The following is a 16389-nucleotide window of genomic DNA, read 5'->3' as shown; positions in this document are numbered from 1 at the left end:
AATAGGGTAGCAAAATACAGGGGATGCAGACAATGGAAATGTGGAGCTGGTTTAAGGAACAGATATTGCGTGTCCTTGAGAGGTCTGTCCCTGTCAGGCAGGGAGGAAGTGATAAGGTAAGGGAACCGTGGTTTACTACAGAAATTACATCTCTTGTTAAGAAGAAGGAGGCTTATATGTTGATGAGGCAAGATGGTTCAGATGAGGCGATGGAGAGTTACAGATCAGCTCGGAAGGATTTAAAGAGAAAGTTAGGAAGAGCAAAGAGAGGACACGAACAGTCTTTAGCAAATAGAATAAAGGAGAACCATAAAGCTTTCTATAGGTATGTGAGGAATAAAAGGATGATTAGGACAGGAATAGGGCCAGTCAAAGACAGAAGTGGGAAGTTGAGTGTGGACCCTGTAGAGATCGGAGAGGTGCTAAAGGAACATTTCTCATCGGTTTTCACTCAGGAACAGGAGAATATTGTAGAGGAGAAGAATGAGGTACGAGATATTAGACTAGAAAGGATAGAGGTTAGTTCCAAACAGGTGTTACCAATTTTAGAAGGAGTGAAAGTAGACAAGTCCCATGGGCCAGATGGGATTTATCCGAGGATTCTCTGGGAAGCTAGGGAGGAGATAGCAGAGCCTTTGGCATTGATCTTTGAGTCATCATTGTCTACAGGTTTAATGCTAGAGGACTGGAGGATTGCAAATGTTGTGCCCTTGTTCAAGAAGGGCAGTAGAGATGACCGAGGTAATTATAGGCCAGTGAGCCTTACTTCTGTTGTAGGAAAGGTTTTGGAAAGGATTATAAGAGAGAAGATTTATAATCATCTGGCAAGCAACAATTTGATTTCAGATAGTCAACATGGTTTCGTCAAGGGTAGGTCGTGTCTCACAAATCTCATTGAGTTTTTTGAGAAGGTGACCAAGCATGTAGATGAGGGTAGGGCAGTTGACGTGGTATACATGGACATCAGTAAAGCCTTTAATAAGGTTCCACATGGTAGGCTGTTGAAGAAAATGCAGAGGCATGGGATTGAGGGTGACTTAGCAGTTTGGATTAGAAACTGTCTTTCTGAAAGAAGGCAGTGAGTGGTGGTTGATGGAAAATATTCAGCCTGGAGTCCGGTTACTAGTGGTGTGCCACAAGGATCTGTTTTGGGACCACTGCTGTCTGTCATTTTTATAAATGACTTAGACGCAGGCATAGGTGGATGGATTAGTAAATTTTCAGACGACACTAAATTCGGTGGAGTAGTGGACAGTTTGGAAGAATGTTACAGGTTGCAGGGGGATTTGGATAAACTGCAGAATTGGGCTGAGAGGTGTTCAATGCAGCTAAATGTGAGGTGATGCACTTTGGGAAGAATAACAGAAAGGCAGAGTACTGGATCAAAGGAAAGATTCTTGGTAATGTGGATGTGCAGAGGGATCTTGGAGTCCATGTACATAGATCCCTGAAAGTTGTCACCCAGGTGGATAGTACTGTTAAGAAGGCATTCGGTATGTTAGGTTTCATTCGTAGAGGGATTGAGTTCTGGAGCCGCAATATCATGCTTCAACTATACAAAACGCTGGTGCGGCCACACTTGGAATCTTGTGTACAGTGCTGGTCACCATATTTTGGGACAGATGTGGAAGCATTGGAAAAGATGCAGAGGAGATTTACCAGGATGTTGCCTGGTCTGGAGGGAAGGTCTTATGAGAAAAGGCTGAGAGAATTGGGTCTGTTCTCATTGGAAAGAAGAAGGCTAAGAGGGGATTTGATAGAGACATACAAGATGATCAGAGGATTAGATAGTGTAGACAGTGAGAGTCTTTTTCCGAGGATGATGACTTCAGCTTGTACGAGGGGGACATAACTACAAATTGAGGGGTAATAGATTTAAGACAGATGTCAGAAGCAGGTTCTTTACGCAGAGAGTGGTAAGGGTGTAGAATGCCCTACCTGCTAATGTAGTCAACTCAGCCACATTAGGGAGATTTAAACAATCCTTAGATAAGCACATGGATGACGATGGGATAGTGTAGGGGGATGATGTGAGAATAGTTCACAGGACGGCGCAACATTGAGGGCCGAAGGGCCTGTTCTGCGCTGGATTGTTCTATGTTCTATGCTCTCCTTGTCCTTCTGGGTGGTAAAGATGCTTTAGGAAGCCAGTGAATGAGATGTTGCCACATAATCGCTTCTTATACAAATAGTCATTTGGCTGTACAGCACTTGAGTACTGCTGAAAAAGACACATTTTGTTAAAACTTTACTCTTACATCCATCGAGATGGATAGCACGGAAACAGACCCTTCAGTCCAACTCATCCATGCTGACCAGATATCCCAATCCAATCTTGTCCCACTTGTCAGCACCCGGCCCATATCCCTCCAAACTCTTCCTATTCATATACCCATTCAGATGCCTTTTAAATGTTGTAATTGTACCAGCCTCCACCACATCCTCTGGCAGCTCATTCCATACACGTACCACCCTCTGCATGAAGAAGTTGTCCCTGAGGTCTCTTTTATATCTTTCCCCTCCCACCCTAACCCTATGCCCTCTAGTTCTGTACTCCCCCACTCCTTGTCTATTTACTCTATTCATGCCCTTCATGGTTTTATAAACCTCTATAAGGTCACCGCTCAGCCTCCAATGCCCGACAGTGTTAGTGTTGGGACTACAACTATTCATATCATACATTAACAGTCCGGACAAAGGAACTGAGAGCATTGCTGCCCAGTTTGCGCATGATACAAAGATAGGTGGAGGGACACAGGTCGTGTCGAGGAAGCAGAGAGGCTGCAGAATGACTTGAACAGGTGAGGAGAGTGGGCAAATAATTGGAAGATGGAATTCAATGTGGGAAAGTATGATGTGTTACACTTTGATAGGAGGCATAGAGGTATAAACTATTTTCTAAATGGGAAAAGGCTTCAGAAATCTGAAGTACAAAGGGACTTGGGGCTCCTAGGTCCTAATTCAGGATTCTGTTATAGTTAATTTACAGGTTCAGTTAGCAGTTAGGAAAGCAAATGGAACGTTATTTCGAGAGGGCTAGAATACAAGAGTAGGGATGTATTGCTGCAATTGTGTAAGGCTCTGGTCAGACTGCCTTTGGAATATTGTGCTCATCTTCATGTTAGTCCAGAGGATGATCCAGGGAACATGAGGAGGCAGAGCATCACAGATACCAGTCTACGGCCAATTGGATTCACTCCATGTGGTATCAAGAAACAGTTGGAGACACTGAATACTGCAAAGGCTACAGACCCTGACAACATTCCTGCAATACCACTGAAGGCTTGTGCTCCAGAGTTTGCTGCTCTCCTAGCCAAGCTCCTCCAGTATCATTACAACACTGGTATTTGCCTGACAATGTGGAAAATTGCCAAGGTATATCCTGTATATAAAAAAACAGGATGAATTCAACCCAGCCAATTATCGCCCCATCAATCTATTCTCGATCCTCGGTAGAGTGATGGAAGGGGTCAGTAACAGAGCTACCAAGCAGCACCTGCTCAGCAATAACCTGCTCAGTGATGCCCAGTTTGGTATCCCCAGGGTCACTCAGCTCCTGACCCCATTACAGCCTTGGGTCAAACATGGACAAAAGGAGCTGAATTCCAGAGGGGAGGGGAGAGGGACAGCCCTTCAAGGGCCACATTCCACCAAGTGTGGCATCAAGGAGCCCTGGAAGAATCAAAATCAATGGGTATTAGGGGTAAAATCTCTGCTGGTCAGAGTCATATTTGGCATATAGGAGGTTGTTGGAGGTTAGTCATCTCAGCTCCCGGACACCTCTGCAAGAGTTCCTTTGGGGAGTGTGCTGGGCCCAACCACCTTCACTGCTTCATCAATAACTTTCATCCAACATAAGATCAGAAGTCGGTACATTTGATGATGATTGCACAATGTTCAGCTCTATTCATGAGTCTTCAGATACTGAGGCAGTGCGTGTTCATATGTAACAAGATCTGGACAATATCCAGGCTTGAGCTGATAAGTGGCAAGTAACATTCGTACCACACAAATGCCAGGCAATGACCATGACCAATAAAAAAATAATCGAACCACCATTCCTTGACAGTTAATGGTGTTGCCATCACTGAATACCAACTATCAACATCCTGGGGGTTACCTTTGACCAGGATTTCAAGTAGGCTCGCCACATCAACACAGTGGCTGCAAGAGCAGGTCAGAGGTTAGGAATACTGCAGTGAGTAACTCACTTCTTGACTCCTAAAAGCCTGTCCACCATCTACAAGGCACAAGTCAGGAGGGTGATGGGATACTCCCCACTTGCCCTGGATGGGGTCAGCTCCAACAACACACAAGAAGCTCAACACCGTCCAGGAGAAAGCAGCTGCCTGATTGGCACCACATCCACAAACATCCCCTCCCTCCCCCCACCGACACTCAGTAGCAGCAGTGTGTACCATCTACAAGATACCCTGCAGAAATTCACCAAAGGTCCTCAGGCAGCACCTTCCAAACACATGACCACTTCCATCTTGAAGGACTAGGGCAGCAGATACATGGGGACTCCATTCAAAGGTCCCCTCAAAGACACTCCCCATCCTGAATTGGAAAACAATCACCATTCCTTCACTGTTGCTGATGAAAATCCTGGAATTCCCTCCCTTAGAGCATTGTGAGTCAATCCACAGCAGGTAGACTGCTGCAGTTCAGAAGGCAGCTCACCATCATCTTCTCAAGGGCAACTAGGGATAGGCAATAAATTCTGGCCCAGCTAGTGACACCCACATCCCACAAATGAATAAAAAAGGGGTGGTTGAGGACTTCAGTCTGTACTCACTGAAGTTTCAAAGTATGAATGCAGAAGTGTACATAATGACCTCCATAATGCTGAATCTCATTATAACTTACAGAATACTGAGGGGCCTGTATGGAGCAGACATGGAAAAGATGTTTCCACCCGGAGGAGTGACCAGGGCAAGGGCACAGCCTCAGAGTGAAGGGATGGCATTTGAACTGAGATGAGGAGGAATTTCTTACAGCCAGATGGTGAATCTGCGTAACACATTGCTGCAGAAGGCTGTGCAGGCCAAGTTATTGAGTAACTTTACGACAGAGATCGATCAGTTTTTGATTTGTAAGGGGATCAAAGGTTACAGGGTGTAGGCAAGAGAATGGAATGGAGCAACATATTAGCCATAAGTGAATGCTGGAACAATCCCAATGGGCTGAATAGCCTAATTCTGCTCCTACATCTTATGGCCTTATCGATACTGATTGAAATTTCCTTGAAAACTCCAATAAATTAGTCAGACACAATTTCCCTTTCACAAAGCCATGTTGACTTTGCTTGATTAGATTATAATTTTCAACTGTTCAACAAAGGTTCAACCATGTATTTGGAAACTATATAGTTGTAAATGTTTTAATGGTCATCCAGATTCCTGCTGTTTGGTGATGGTTGTGTGCAAGTGATTAATCGGGCCACCAGGGGCTGACACTCACAAATGTCACTGTCAGGCTTTGTAAGGTGGACCCATCTTCTCCTATCCTCCAGCATTATGGAGGTCATTATGTACACTTCTGCATTCACTCACACAGCTCTAATGGCTCTGACTGGAATCGAGTGAGCTCGAGCCCCAGATGTGTACAGTTTCATCTTAATGCGTTCCTCAACTTGCCCACATTTTAGAGTATTATTAAAAAGCCCTTAAAAGGCTCTTGTCTTTTTATCGACATTAGTGCAAGGCACACACAGATGGGGCAGCTCTCAGAGTATCTTAAAAAGGAAATTAGACTCATGGATTGTTTCCTCTGCTGATGGACAACATCCGTTCAGCATCTACCTGACTCATTTCTCAAAGTTCTCAGTGTTTTCAGTTCACTGTTATATTTAATGAAATGAGATTCGAGAAAAGGAAGATTGATTGAATCCAGTATACAGGAGGCTTGAGTGCCTTTCTGCTAAACAGCCAGACAGTCATGCACTTACACTCTAATTGAAGACTCACAGAGGTAGCCTTGTCGTACTCAGGTGGATCTGCCAGGCTTGTTCCCATCAGTGGGCTAACTCTGACTCCAAATGTATCTCTTCTGCCTAAATCCCAGCTTGTGCCCACTCCCAGGTTTTAGGGAAAAAGTTCTGTAAGGAAGGGAAGATGTTCCAAATCAATATTAAGCACTCCATTTTACAGCAAGCCCTCAATGTGGTATAAAATAAGCAAGTGAGTCAGTTCTAGATCACTGACCTGAATCTTCTGAGTGGACCTAGGACAGACACCTCACACAGATTTTTCATCCTCGTACACTGAGGGTTAGCAGGAAAGGACAGAGTAAAGCCCCTGAAACAATTCATTGGCTAACTTCTGTGTTCTCTTTTGTCCCTTTCAGATAGAGGATATCACAGCCCAATGTTTCCCAGTCACTCTGGTCCCAAAGCCCCATATTCCACAGTCACACAAATCTCAGAGACTCGAGATCCCTCCTTCACCCTGTTCCAACAGTCTTCTATTCCTCATGTCATCCTGTTCCCCCAGTCACCCTGGTCCAAAATCCCATATTCCTCCAGTCACCCTAGTTGCAGAGCCCCTAAGCTACAACACCCCATCAACCTGGTCCCACATTCCCCTTTCGCCACATCATCCTGTTTCCCCCAGTCTCTCTGGTCCCAGAACCACCTGAACACCTCTGTCACTGGTCACATAGCTTTGTTCTCCCACTACCCTAGTCCAGCCTTTGTTCCTGGTTCAGTGTATGTTGTTTTCTGACCTTTATAGATTATTGTGAGATGGAAAACAATTTAGTTCCAGTAAGTGAGGAGGACAGGTGGCCTGTTGCGCTGTCACCGGAGAAAATCACAGACAAAAAGACAGGAGATGTGAGCATGTGTTCACACTGCCTCTAATTGTCCAGCTAATTTGATGTTGATCTGTTGAAACGTTTCTGTGTAAATGCACACTGAAGCTTAAAATCAGCGTTTCATTGAGAGGAAAGGTTTGTAAATTAAAAACGGTGTCATCAGTGACCAATGAAGTTTTTGAAAAGTGTTAGGTTTTGAGAGGATGCTGTGAAATTTCCTGTGTGGAGAGGTGCTAATCCCCTGCACTGTGTAACCAGTGGAAAAAGGTTCTGTTTACACATGCAATGTCTGTTAAAAGCTCTGATTCCTTTGGAGTGCTAGCTGTTTCAGATTTCCTACAATTATTGTCCTTGAAAAGGTTGATTTAATCGTGATGACGCGTTTCTTTGAAGTACAAATAAGAAGAATGGTATAAAAAGGCAGAGAGTTGCAGTTGGAGCAGATAGAGGGACAGAGCTTCCGCTAGAAGTCTCTTCACAACCAGAACAGGTAAGGGAATCGGGACTTAGCATGTATTTATTCATAATGGGGGAAGAAATTGGTTACTTGTTTAATAGTGACTAGCTTAAATACTCTGAAATTCTTACAGGTCTCTTATGTATCAGCATTTATTGCATAAGTCCTGGACATTTGTAAGATCATCCAGATATTCCTGTACTGACTTATCTCACCAATACTGCCGCACTGTCCCAGACTGCTGTCCAGTCTCTCTACACCCCACACCCCACTGTCCAGTCTCTCTACACCCCACACCCCACTGTCCAGTCTCTCTACACCCCACACCCCACTGTCCAGTCTCTCTGCACCCCACACCCCACTGTCCAGTCTCTCTACACCCCACACCCTCCCGTCCAGTCTCTCTACACCCCACACCCCACACCCCACTGTCCAGTCTCTCTACACCCCACACCCCACACCCCACTGTCCAGTCTCTCTGCACCCCACACCCCACTGTCCAGTCTCTCTACACCCCACACCCCACACCCCACTGTCCAGTCTCTCTGCACCCCACACCCTGCTGTCCAGTCTCTCTACACCCCACACCCCACACCCTCCTGTCCAGTCTCCCCTATACCCCACACCCCACACCCTCCTGTCCAGTCTCCCCTATACCCCACACCCCACACCCTCCTGTCCAGTCTCTCTACACCCCACACCCCACTGTCCAGTCTCTCTACACCCCACACCCTCCTGTCCAGTCTCCCCTATACCCCACACCCCACACCCTCCTGTCCAGTCTCTCTACACCCCACACCCCACACCCTCCTGTCCAGTCTCCCCTATACCCCACACCCCACACCCTCCTGTCCAGTCTCTCTACACCCCACACCCCACTGTCCAGTCTCTCTACACCCCACACCCCACTGTCCAGTCTCTCTACACCCCACACCCCACTGTCCAGTCTCCCCTATACCCCACACCCCACACCCCACTGTCCAGTCTCTCTACACCCCACACCCTCCTGTCCAGTCTCCCCTATACCCCACACCCCACACCCTCCTGTCCAGTCTCTCTACACCCCACACCCCACTGTCCAGTCTCTCTACACCCCACACCCTCCTGTCCAGTCTCCCCTATACCCCACACCCCACACCCTCCTGTCCAGTCTCTCTACACCCCACACCCCACACCCTCCTGTCCAGTCTCTCTACACCCCACACCCCACTGTCCAGTCTCTCTACACCCCACACCCCACTGTCCAATCTCTCTACACCCCACACCCCACTGTCCAGTCTCTCTACACCCCACACCCCACTGTCCAGTCTCCCCTATACCCCACACCCCACACCCCACTGTCCAGTCTCTCTACACCCCACACCCTCCTGTCCAGTCTCTCTACACCCCACACCCCACTGCCCAGTCTCTCTACACCCCACACCCTCCTGTCCAGTCTCTCTACACCCCACACCCCACACCCTCCTGTCCAGTCTCTCTACACCCCACACCCTCCTGTCCAGTCTCTCTACACCCCACACCCCACTGTCCAGTCTCTCTACACCCCACACCCTCCTGTCCAGTCTCTCTACACCCCACACCCCACTGTCCAGTCTCTCTACACCCCACACCCTCCTGTCCAGTCTCTCTACACCCCACACCCCACTGTCCAGTCTCTCTACACCCCACACCCTCCTGTCCAGTCTCTCTACACCCCACACCCCACACCCTCCTGTCCAGTCTCTCTACACCCCACACCCCACTGTCCAGTCTCTCTACACCCCACACCCTCCTGTCCAGTCTCTCTACACCCCACACCCCACTGTCCAGTCTCTCTACACCCCACACCCTCCTGTCCAGTCTCTCTACACCCCACACCCCACACCCTCCTGTCCAGTCTCTCTACACCCCACACCCTCCTGTCCAGTCTCTCTACACCCCACACCCTCCTGTCCAGTCTCTCTACACCCCACACCCCACACCCTCCTGTCCAGTCTCTCTACACCCCACACCCTCCTGTCCAGTCTCTCTACACCCCACACCCTCCTGTCCAGTCTCTCTACAACCCACACCCTCCTGTCCAGTCTCTCTACACCCCACACCCCACTGTCCAGTCTCTCTACACCCCACACCCTCCTGTCCAGTCTCTCTACACCCCACACCCTCCTGTCCAGTCTCTCTACACCCCACACCCCACACCCTCCCGTCCAGTCTCTCTACACCCCACACCCTCCTGTCCAGTCTCTCTACACCCCACACCCCACTGTCCAGTCTCTCTACACCCCACACCCCACTGTCCAGTCTCTCTACACCCCACACCCTCCTGTCCAGTCTCTCTACACCCCACACCCTCCTGTCCAGTCTCTCTACACCCCACACCCTCCTGTCCAGTCTCTCTACACCCCACACCCTCCTGTCCAGTCTCCCCTATACCCCACACCCCACACCCTCCTGTCCAGTCTCCCCTATACCCCACACCCTCCTGTCCAGTCTCCCCTATACCCCACACCCTCCTGTCCAGTCTCCCCTATACCCCACACCCTCCTGTCCAGTCTCCCCTATACCCCACACCCTCCCGTCCAGTCTCTCTACACCCCACACCCCACTGTCCAGTCTCTCCTACACCCCACACCCTCCTGTCCCCTCTCTCCTACACCCCACACCCTGCCGTCCCATCTCTCCTATACCCCACACCTCACACCCTCCTGTCCCGTCTCTCCTTCCCCCCCACTCTACTGTCCAGTCTCTCCTACACTCCACACCCCACACACTGCTGTCCAATATATTTTTAAATATAGTTAATGTTTTACCGATTAATTAGTATTAAGGTGTAAGATATATTAGGAGACCCCCAAACCATAGTCTGCTTGTCTGTCTGTATGTGGGAAGCTGGGCACAATAACTGGGCTGGGCAGCTGCATGTGTATAAGATGTGCATTCAGCTGCAGTTCCTAGACGCCCGAGTTTCGGAGTTGCAGCAGCATCTGGGGACATTGAGCAACATTTCTGAGGTGGAGAGTATTGCAGATAGTGAGGTGGTCATACTGCAGACTCAGACTCCACTGGAAGGGAATGGGTGATCCCCAGGCAGAGCAGGAGGGCTACGCAGGCAGTACAGGAATCTCCTGTGGTTATTTCCCTGCAAAACACACATACCGTTTTGGTTACTGTCGAGGGGAATGGCATCTCGGGGATAACAGTAACAGGCAAACTCTTGCACCATGGTTGGCTCTACTGCAGGGTGAGGGTGAAATCAGTATGCACATGGTATAGTTGTAGGGGATTCAATCATAAGGGAAGTGGATAGTCATTTCTGTGTCTGCAAACGAGTCCAGGATGGTGTGTTGCCTTCCTTGTGCTTAGGTTCTGGATGGCTTGGGGCAGTCGCGAGACATTCTGAAGGGGGAGGATGAACAACCAGCGATTATGGTACATGTTGGTACTAATGACATTGGTTAAAAAGGATGAGATCCTAAAAGGATGAGACCCTTGAAATGTGGACCTCAAATGCCGTTATCTCAGGATTACTGCCATAAGCTAGTCAGAGGAGAATCAGCAATATATATAGGATGAACATGTGGCTGAAACGATGGTGTGAGGGGAGGGCTTCAGGTATGTGGCACATTGAACCGGTTCTGGGGGAGGTGGGACCTCTACACCTGGGCAGGACTGGGACTGATAATCTTGAGGGGGGTACTTGGTAGAGTGGTTGGGGAGGGCTTAAACTAGTGTGGCAGGGGAATGGGAACCAGAGCAGTAGAGCAGTAGATGCAGAGGTAGAAACCAAGGTAAACATTACTAAGAACAAGAACAGGCAGGAAATGCTGCTGAAAACAGCAGGGGAGGTGTCAGAAAAACATGTGTTTCAATGTGAAATGTATAATAGGCAACATAGATGAACTTAGAGTTTGGTTAGTACTTGAAACTATGATATTATTGTGATTAAGGAGACTTAGAGTCATAGAGATGTGCAGCACGGAAATAGACCCTTCAGTCCAACCTGTCCATGCCGACCAGATATCCTAATGTAATCTAGTCCCATTTGCCAGCACTTGGCCCATATCCCTCTAAACCCTTCCTATTCATATACCCATCCAGCTGCCCTTTAGTTATTGTAATTGTACCAGCCTCCACCACTTCCTCTGGAAGCTCATTCCATACATTCACCTCTGTGAAAAAGTTGCCTTTTAAATCTTTCCCATCTCACCCTAACTCTTTGCCCTCTAGTTTTGGACTCCCCCACCCGAGGGAAAAGACCTTGCTCCCTCATGATTTTACAAACCTCTATAGGTTATTTTAAAAATTTAATCAAGAGACATATCTCAATAAAAATATAATAAAAAAGAACCCACTCTATTCGCTATTGTAGATATACAGTAAGGTTACATTTAAAAACGATGCACTTATCTGTTCCTGTGCTGTGAGCTCTCCCACACAGGTTCCTCCAAGGTCAGCTGAGAGTTTTGCTGTTTATTCATTTTTCACAGATGCAGTTTGATGTCCAGACATAGTTGAACTCAAACAGGAAAAGCAGTGGGTGTGCAGATTCTGAAAGAGGTACAGAACTGGCAGCTGAATCCTCCAGGATTTAAATGTCTCAGATGTGATAGAAAGGGATGTAAAAGGGAGTCGGAGAGTTGCATTACTGGTAAAGGATTATCTTACAGCTATACTGACAGAGGATATATCAGAGGACCCGTGCAGTGAGACAATATGGGTAGAACTCAGGAATAGGAAAGGTAAAATTATAATACTTGAGTATACTACAGGCTTCCAAACAGCCAGGAGAGAATAGAGGAGAGAATATGCAGACAGATTTTGGAAAGATGTAAAAACAGCAAGATTATTGTGGTGGATGATATTAAGTTCCCACTTATTGACTGGGATTCACTTTGTGCTAGGGGTTTGGAATGGGGCAGAATTTGTAATGACTATTCAGGAGGGTTTCTTGACACAGTACGTAAACATATGGATGCTGCCTGACCTGCTGTGCTTTTCCAACGCCACATTTTTCAATTCTGATCTCCAGCATCTGCAGTCCCCACTTTCTTCCAGTATATAAACTGTCCAGCAAGGGAAGGGGTTTTAGGAAATGAGCCCAGCCAGGTGAGTGAAGTTCCAGCGGGGGAGCATTTTGAGAGTAGAGAGTACAGTTGGCTTTAAGATACTCATGGATAAGGATAACAGCAGTCCTTGGGTAAATGTGTTAAATTGGAGGAAGGCAAGCTACAACCATATTAAGTAGGAACTGGAGAATTTTAATTGGAGTCAATTGTTTGAGAGTAAATCCGCATTAGACATGTGGGAATATTTCATACGGTAGTTGATAAAAGTTCAGGAGCGGCACGTTTCTACAAGAATGAAGGATAGGTATAGCACGCTGCCAGGGGAGATGGTGTCAGCAGACATATTAGTAGCATTCAAGAAGCACCTGGAATACACCAATAGGAAGGGAATAGAGGGATACGGATCCTATAAGTGAAGGTAGTTTTAGTATGGAAGGGCAAAATGTGTCACTGCAGGCTTGGAGGGCCAAAGGGCCTGTTCCTGTGCTGTATTGTGCTTTGCTCTGAGTTCTTTGTTTTTTGTCTCATTGCACTTCCCCCTTTCTCAATCTATCACCATTCAGATATAAACCAGTCTTCCTTTTTTGCTTTTAAAGTGTATAACCTCACATTTGTCAACATTATCCTGAATCTAGGCCATTCCCCCAGCCTGTCCAATCACACTGCAACACCTCAACATCCTCCCACCTTGCTTTGTATCATTTGCAAACTTGGAGATAACACATTTAGTTCCCTCATCTAAATCACTTACGTATATTTTATAAATATTATGGACAGGTTACATGCAGGAAGGATGTTCCTGATGTTAGTGAATCCAGAACCAGTGGTCATCATTTAGGATAAGGGGCAAAACTTTCAGGACTGAGAGGAGAAATTTCTTCACTCAGAGAGTGGAATTCATTGCCAGAGAAAGTGGTTAACACCAAAATATTTAGCGTTTTTAAGAAGGAGATAGATGTGGCACTTGTGGTGATTGAGCTTCAATGATCATCTTGCATCATAGTGAATGGTGGAGCAGGCTCAAGGAGCCAAATGTCCTACTCCTGCTCCTATCTTCTTTGTTTCTATTTTAATGGAGAGAGATTTCCAGAAAGCTAAGAATAGCTGAAGAGATCGAATTGGAGAAAGAGAGATTGCACGTGGAGAACGAGAGAGAGACATGGAGAGCTCATGTAAAAAGAGACAGAGAGAAGGACGAGGAGTGCTGCAGAGAGGGAGAAAAAGACAAAGGGATACATAGAGAAAAATTAAAGGAACTGGACAGAGAGAGAGACATGCAGAGCTGCAGAGAGAGAGAAAGTGAAGGGAAGCTGGGGAGAAATATCCAGAGAGACACAGATAACTGAGAGTGTGCAAGCTGGAGAAAGAGAGATTGAGAATCAGGGGAGAGAGAGACAGAGAGAAAGAAAGAGAGAGAGCAAGAGCGAGAGAGAGAGAGACATTGAGGGGTCATGCAAAGAGAGGCAGAGAGCAGGACAAGGAAAGATGCAAAGCGGGTGAGAAAGCTGGAGAAAAGGAGATTGTGACTTGAGAGAGTTTCAGAGAACTGGAGAGAGAGTGAGAAAAACATGGAGAGCTCATGCAGAGTAAAACAAGGAGAGATGGAGAGGAAGACAAGGGAAGAGACAGAGAGAAACATGGAGAGTTAGAGAAAGAGAGAGAGAGAAAAGGAAAGCTAGAGATAGATGAGATCATGATAATTAAAGGTCAGAAAGGCCATTAATCCATCCACAGACCCTGGCACCCCACCCCAACTAGAGAAACCAAAGATGTATTTCAAAGATTCTACAGCATCTGCATTCACTCTATCTGGCGGTTTATTCCTCTTCGATTAGTCTTTTTCTGCCATTTATTTTTACTTAAATGAATATCCACATTAAATTGGAGTTTTAACCATCATATTTACCTTCATGTGGTCATCTCCCAGAGCGAAAAGTCCCACTCTCTTTCTCTGGCCATCGCTGTGGGGAATATCTAAGCTGTCAGGGATTTTAAAGCTATGGATAGCATTTAATCAAAGTGGATGAAGGATGTGGGCCGCTTTCAAATGATTCCAGAGGCAAGAAGACTCCACTTGGGTAGAGTGTGGCTGATCAGGATAGGGCTTTCTCTGCCATTGCCATTTACTCAGGGTTACATCACGTAGTTCATGCTGTTATGTCGCAATGGGATATGGCAAGAATACAGCCCCCAAAATATAGGCCCTTACCTCAGTCAGGACAGGGATTGGATCTATGTATTAAGAGTCATTCTTCAGTTAACTCTTAGCCAAATGAGCTAACTGCCATTTCCCATAACTCAGACTCTGACTTTCAGGGATTCCCTCAGGTCTGCCCATCATAGTTAAGTCTCCTTCAGTGGCTGAGCAGAACTGAACACAATAGACAGATGGGTCTGTAGAATGGGGCACAGTGTTCTGGGGAAGGGTTTCTGTCTAATGTAGTTTTCTGTTTTCTTTGCTGGAAAGGATTTCTGATCCTGAGACCTGACTATCATGCAGCAGTCAACATGGAGAAGTATCCTGGTGATGTTCAGCATGTTGTGGACTCTGACATCTGGCCAGCTGGGGGATTGCTGGGACCAAAGCAAGTGTAAGAAGCTGTTTTCAACTCCAAAAGTGATGGTAAGCAAGAATCCAACTAAAATACTCACACAATCACTCACTGCAATTACCATTGAAGATACTGAAGTCATTGTCTTCATTCTTGACCTGAGTATTATTCTGGTCACTGACTGAACAACGTTGTTTAGCACCTTTCAGTTCTATTTAACATCCAGCTGAGCTCTGGGCTACTTATTGTCATCATCATAAAAACATTGCCCATTACCAGCTCATCTATAGTGGAAATCCTCATGCAAGTTTTCAACTCACACATTCTGCCCATTTAAAATTCTGCTGCCAAATATCTAAAGTAGACAAGCAGGAGGCTGAAAGAACACAGCAAGTAAGGCAGCATCAAGAGGTGGAGAAATCAATGTTTCAGGTATAACCCTTATTCAGGAATGTCGACTTCTCCACCTCTTGATGCTGCCTGGCTTGCTGTCTCCTTCCAGCTTCCTACTTGTCTACTTTGGACTTCTGCATCTGCGCCTTTTTTTGTCTCTAACCAAGTATCTAAATATAACCACTTACCTTTCACCCTCGAGTTTGTTGACCTGCATTGGCCCTTTCATTGGCAACAGCATGAATTTAACATGATCATCATGTGGAAATCACTTAATGGCCTCACCCATTGATTGTGGTTAGGGTGGTGGCCTCGTAATATTATCACCAGACTATTAATCCAGAGAGCTAGGTAATGTTCTAGGTATAAAAAATGCTGGAGATCACAGCGGGTCAGGCAGCCTCCATGGAGAAAAAGCAAGCTGATGGAAGGTTGGTTTGCATGATGCAACTCTGTAGTTTCTTGCAGTCTTGCCAAACCAAGCTATAATGCGTTAGGATAGGATGCTTTCTATGGTGTATCTATAAAAATTGGTAAGAGTCATAGAACCATCGATTATTATAGCATGGAAACTGGTCTTTCGGCCCAAACTAGTCCATGCTGACCATTGTGTCCACTCAGTTAGTTCCCGTTGTTGCATTTTGGCCATATCCCACTAGACCTTTTTCCAGCCATGTACCGATCCAAATTTAAAAAAATATGTTGCTATTGTACCTGCCTCAACCATTTTCTCTGGCAGACCATTCCATATATAGAACACAGAACATTGAACGTAGAACATGACAGTGCAGTATACGCCCTTTGGCGTTTGATGGTGCACTGAAATGTGGAACCAATCTGAAGCCCATCTACCCTACACTATTCCATTTTCATCCATACGTCTATCCAATGACCATTTAAATGTCCTTAAAGTTGGCAAGTCTACTATTGTTGCAGGCAGAGTGTTCCACACACTTATTACTCTCTGAGTAAACTACCTCTGACATCTGTCCTATATCTATAACTCCTCAGTTTGAAGCTATGTCCCCCATGCTAACCATCACCATCTGAGGAAAAAGGCTCTCACGGTCCATGCTGGCTAACCCTCTGATTTTCTGATATGTCTCAATTAAGTCCCCTCTCAACC

The 16389-nt window shown here is 46.4% G+C and overlaps 1 protein-coding gene across 1 annotated transcript in view; it reads left to right on the top strand.

The window, feature by feature from the left end:
• The first annotated feature begins 7194 nt into the window (after window positions 1–7194).
• pomca (proopiomelanocortin a) overlaps window positions 7195–16389 on the top strand; it is a 37136-nt gene continuing 27941 nt past the window's right edge. Inside the window, exons 1-2 of the mRNA XM_072580180.1 lie at window positions 7195–7306; window positions 14786–14941. Coding sequence (XP_072436281.1) covers window positions 14813–14941 — 129 coding nt within the window. The 5' untranslated portion in view covers window positions 7195–7306; window positions 14786–14812. The remainder of the gene's footprint in view (window positions 7307–14785; window positions 14942–16389) is intronic.

The sequence above is a fragment of the Chiloscyllium punctatum genome, chromosome 11 (assembly GCF_047496795.1).
Source record: "Chiloscyllium punctatum isolate Juve2018m chromosome 11, sChiPun1.3, whole genome shotgun sequence".
Taxonomy (NCBI): Eukaryota; Metazoa; Chordata; class Chondrichthyes; order Orectolobiformes; family Hemiscylliidae; genus Chiloscyllium; species Chiloscyllium punctatum.
Note: the sequence above shows the minus strand (reverse complement) of the source record. Positions and strands in the feature narration are given on the sequence as shown.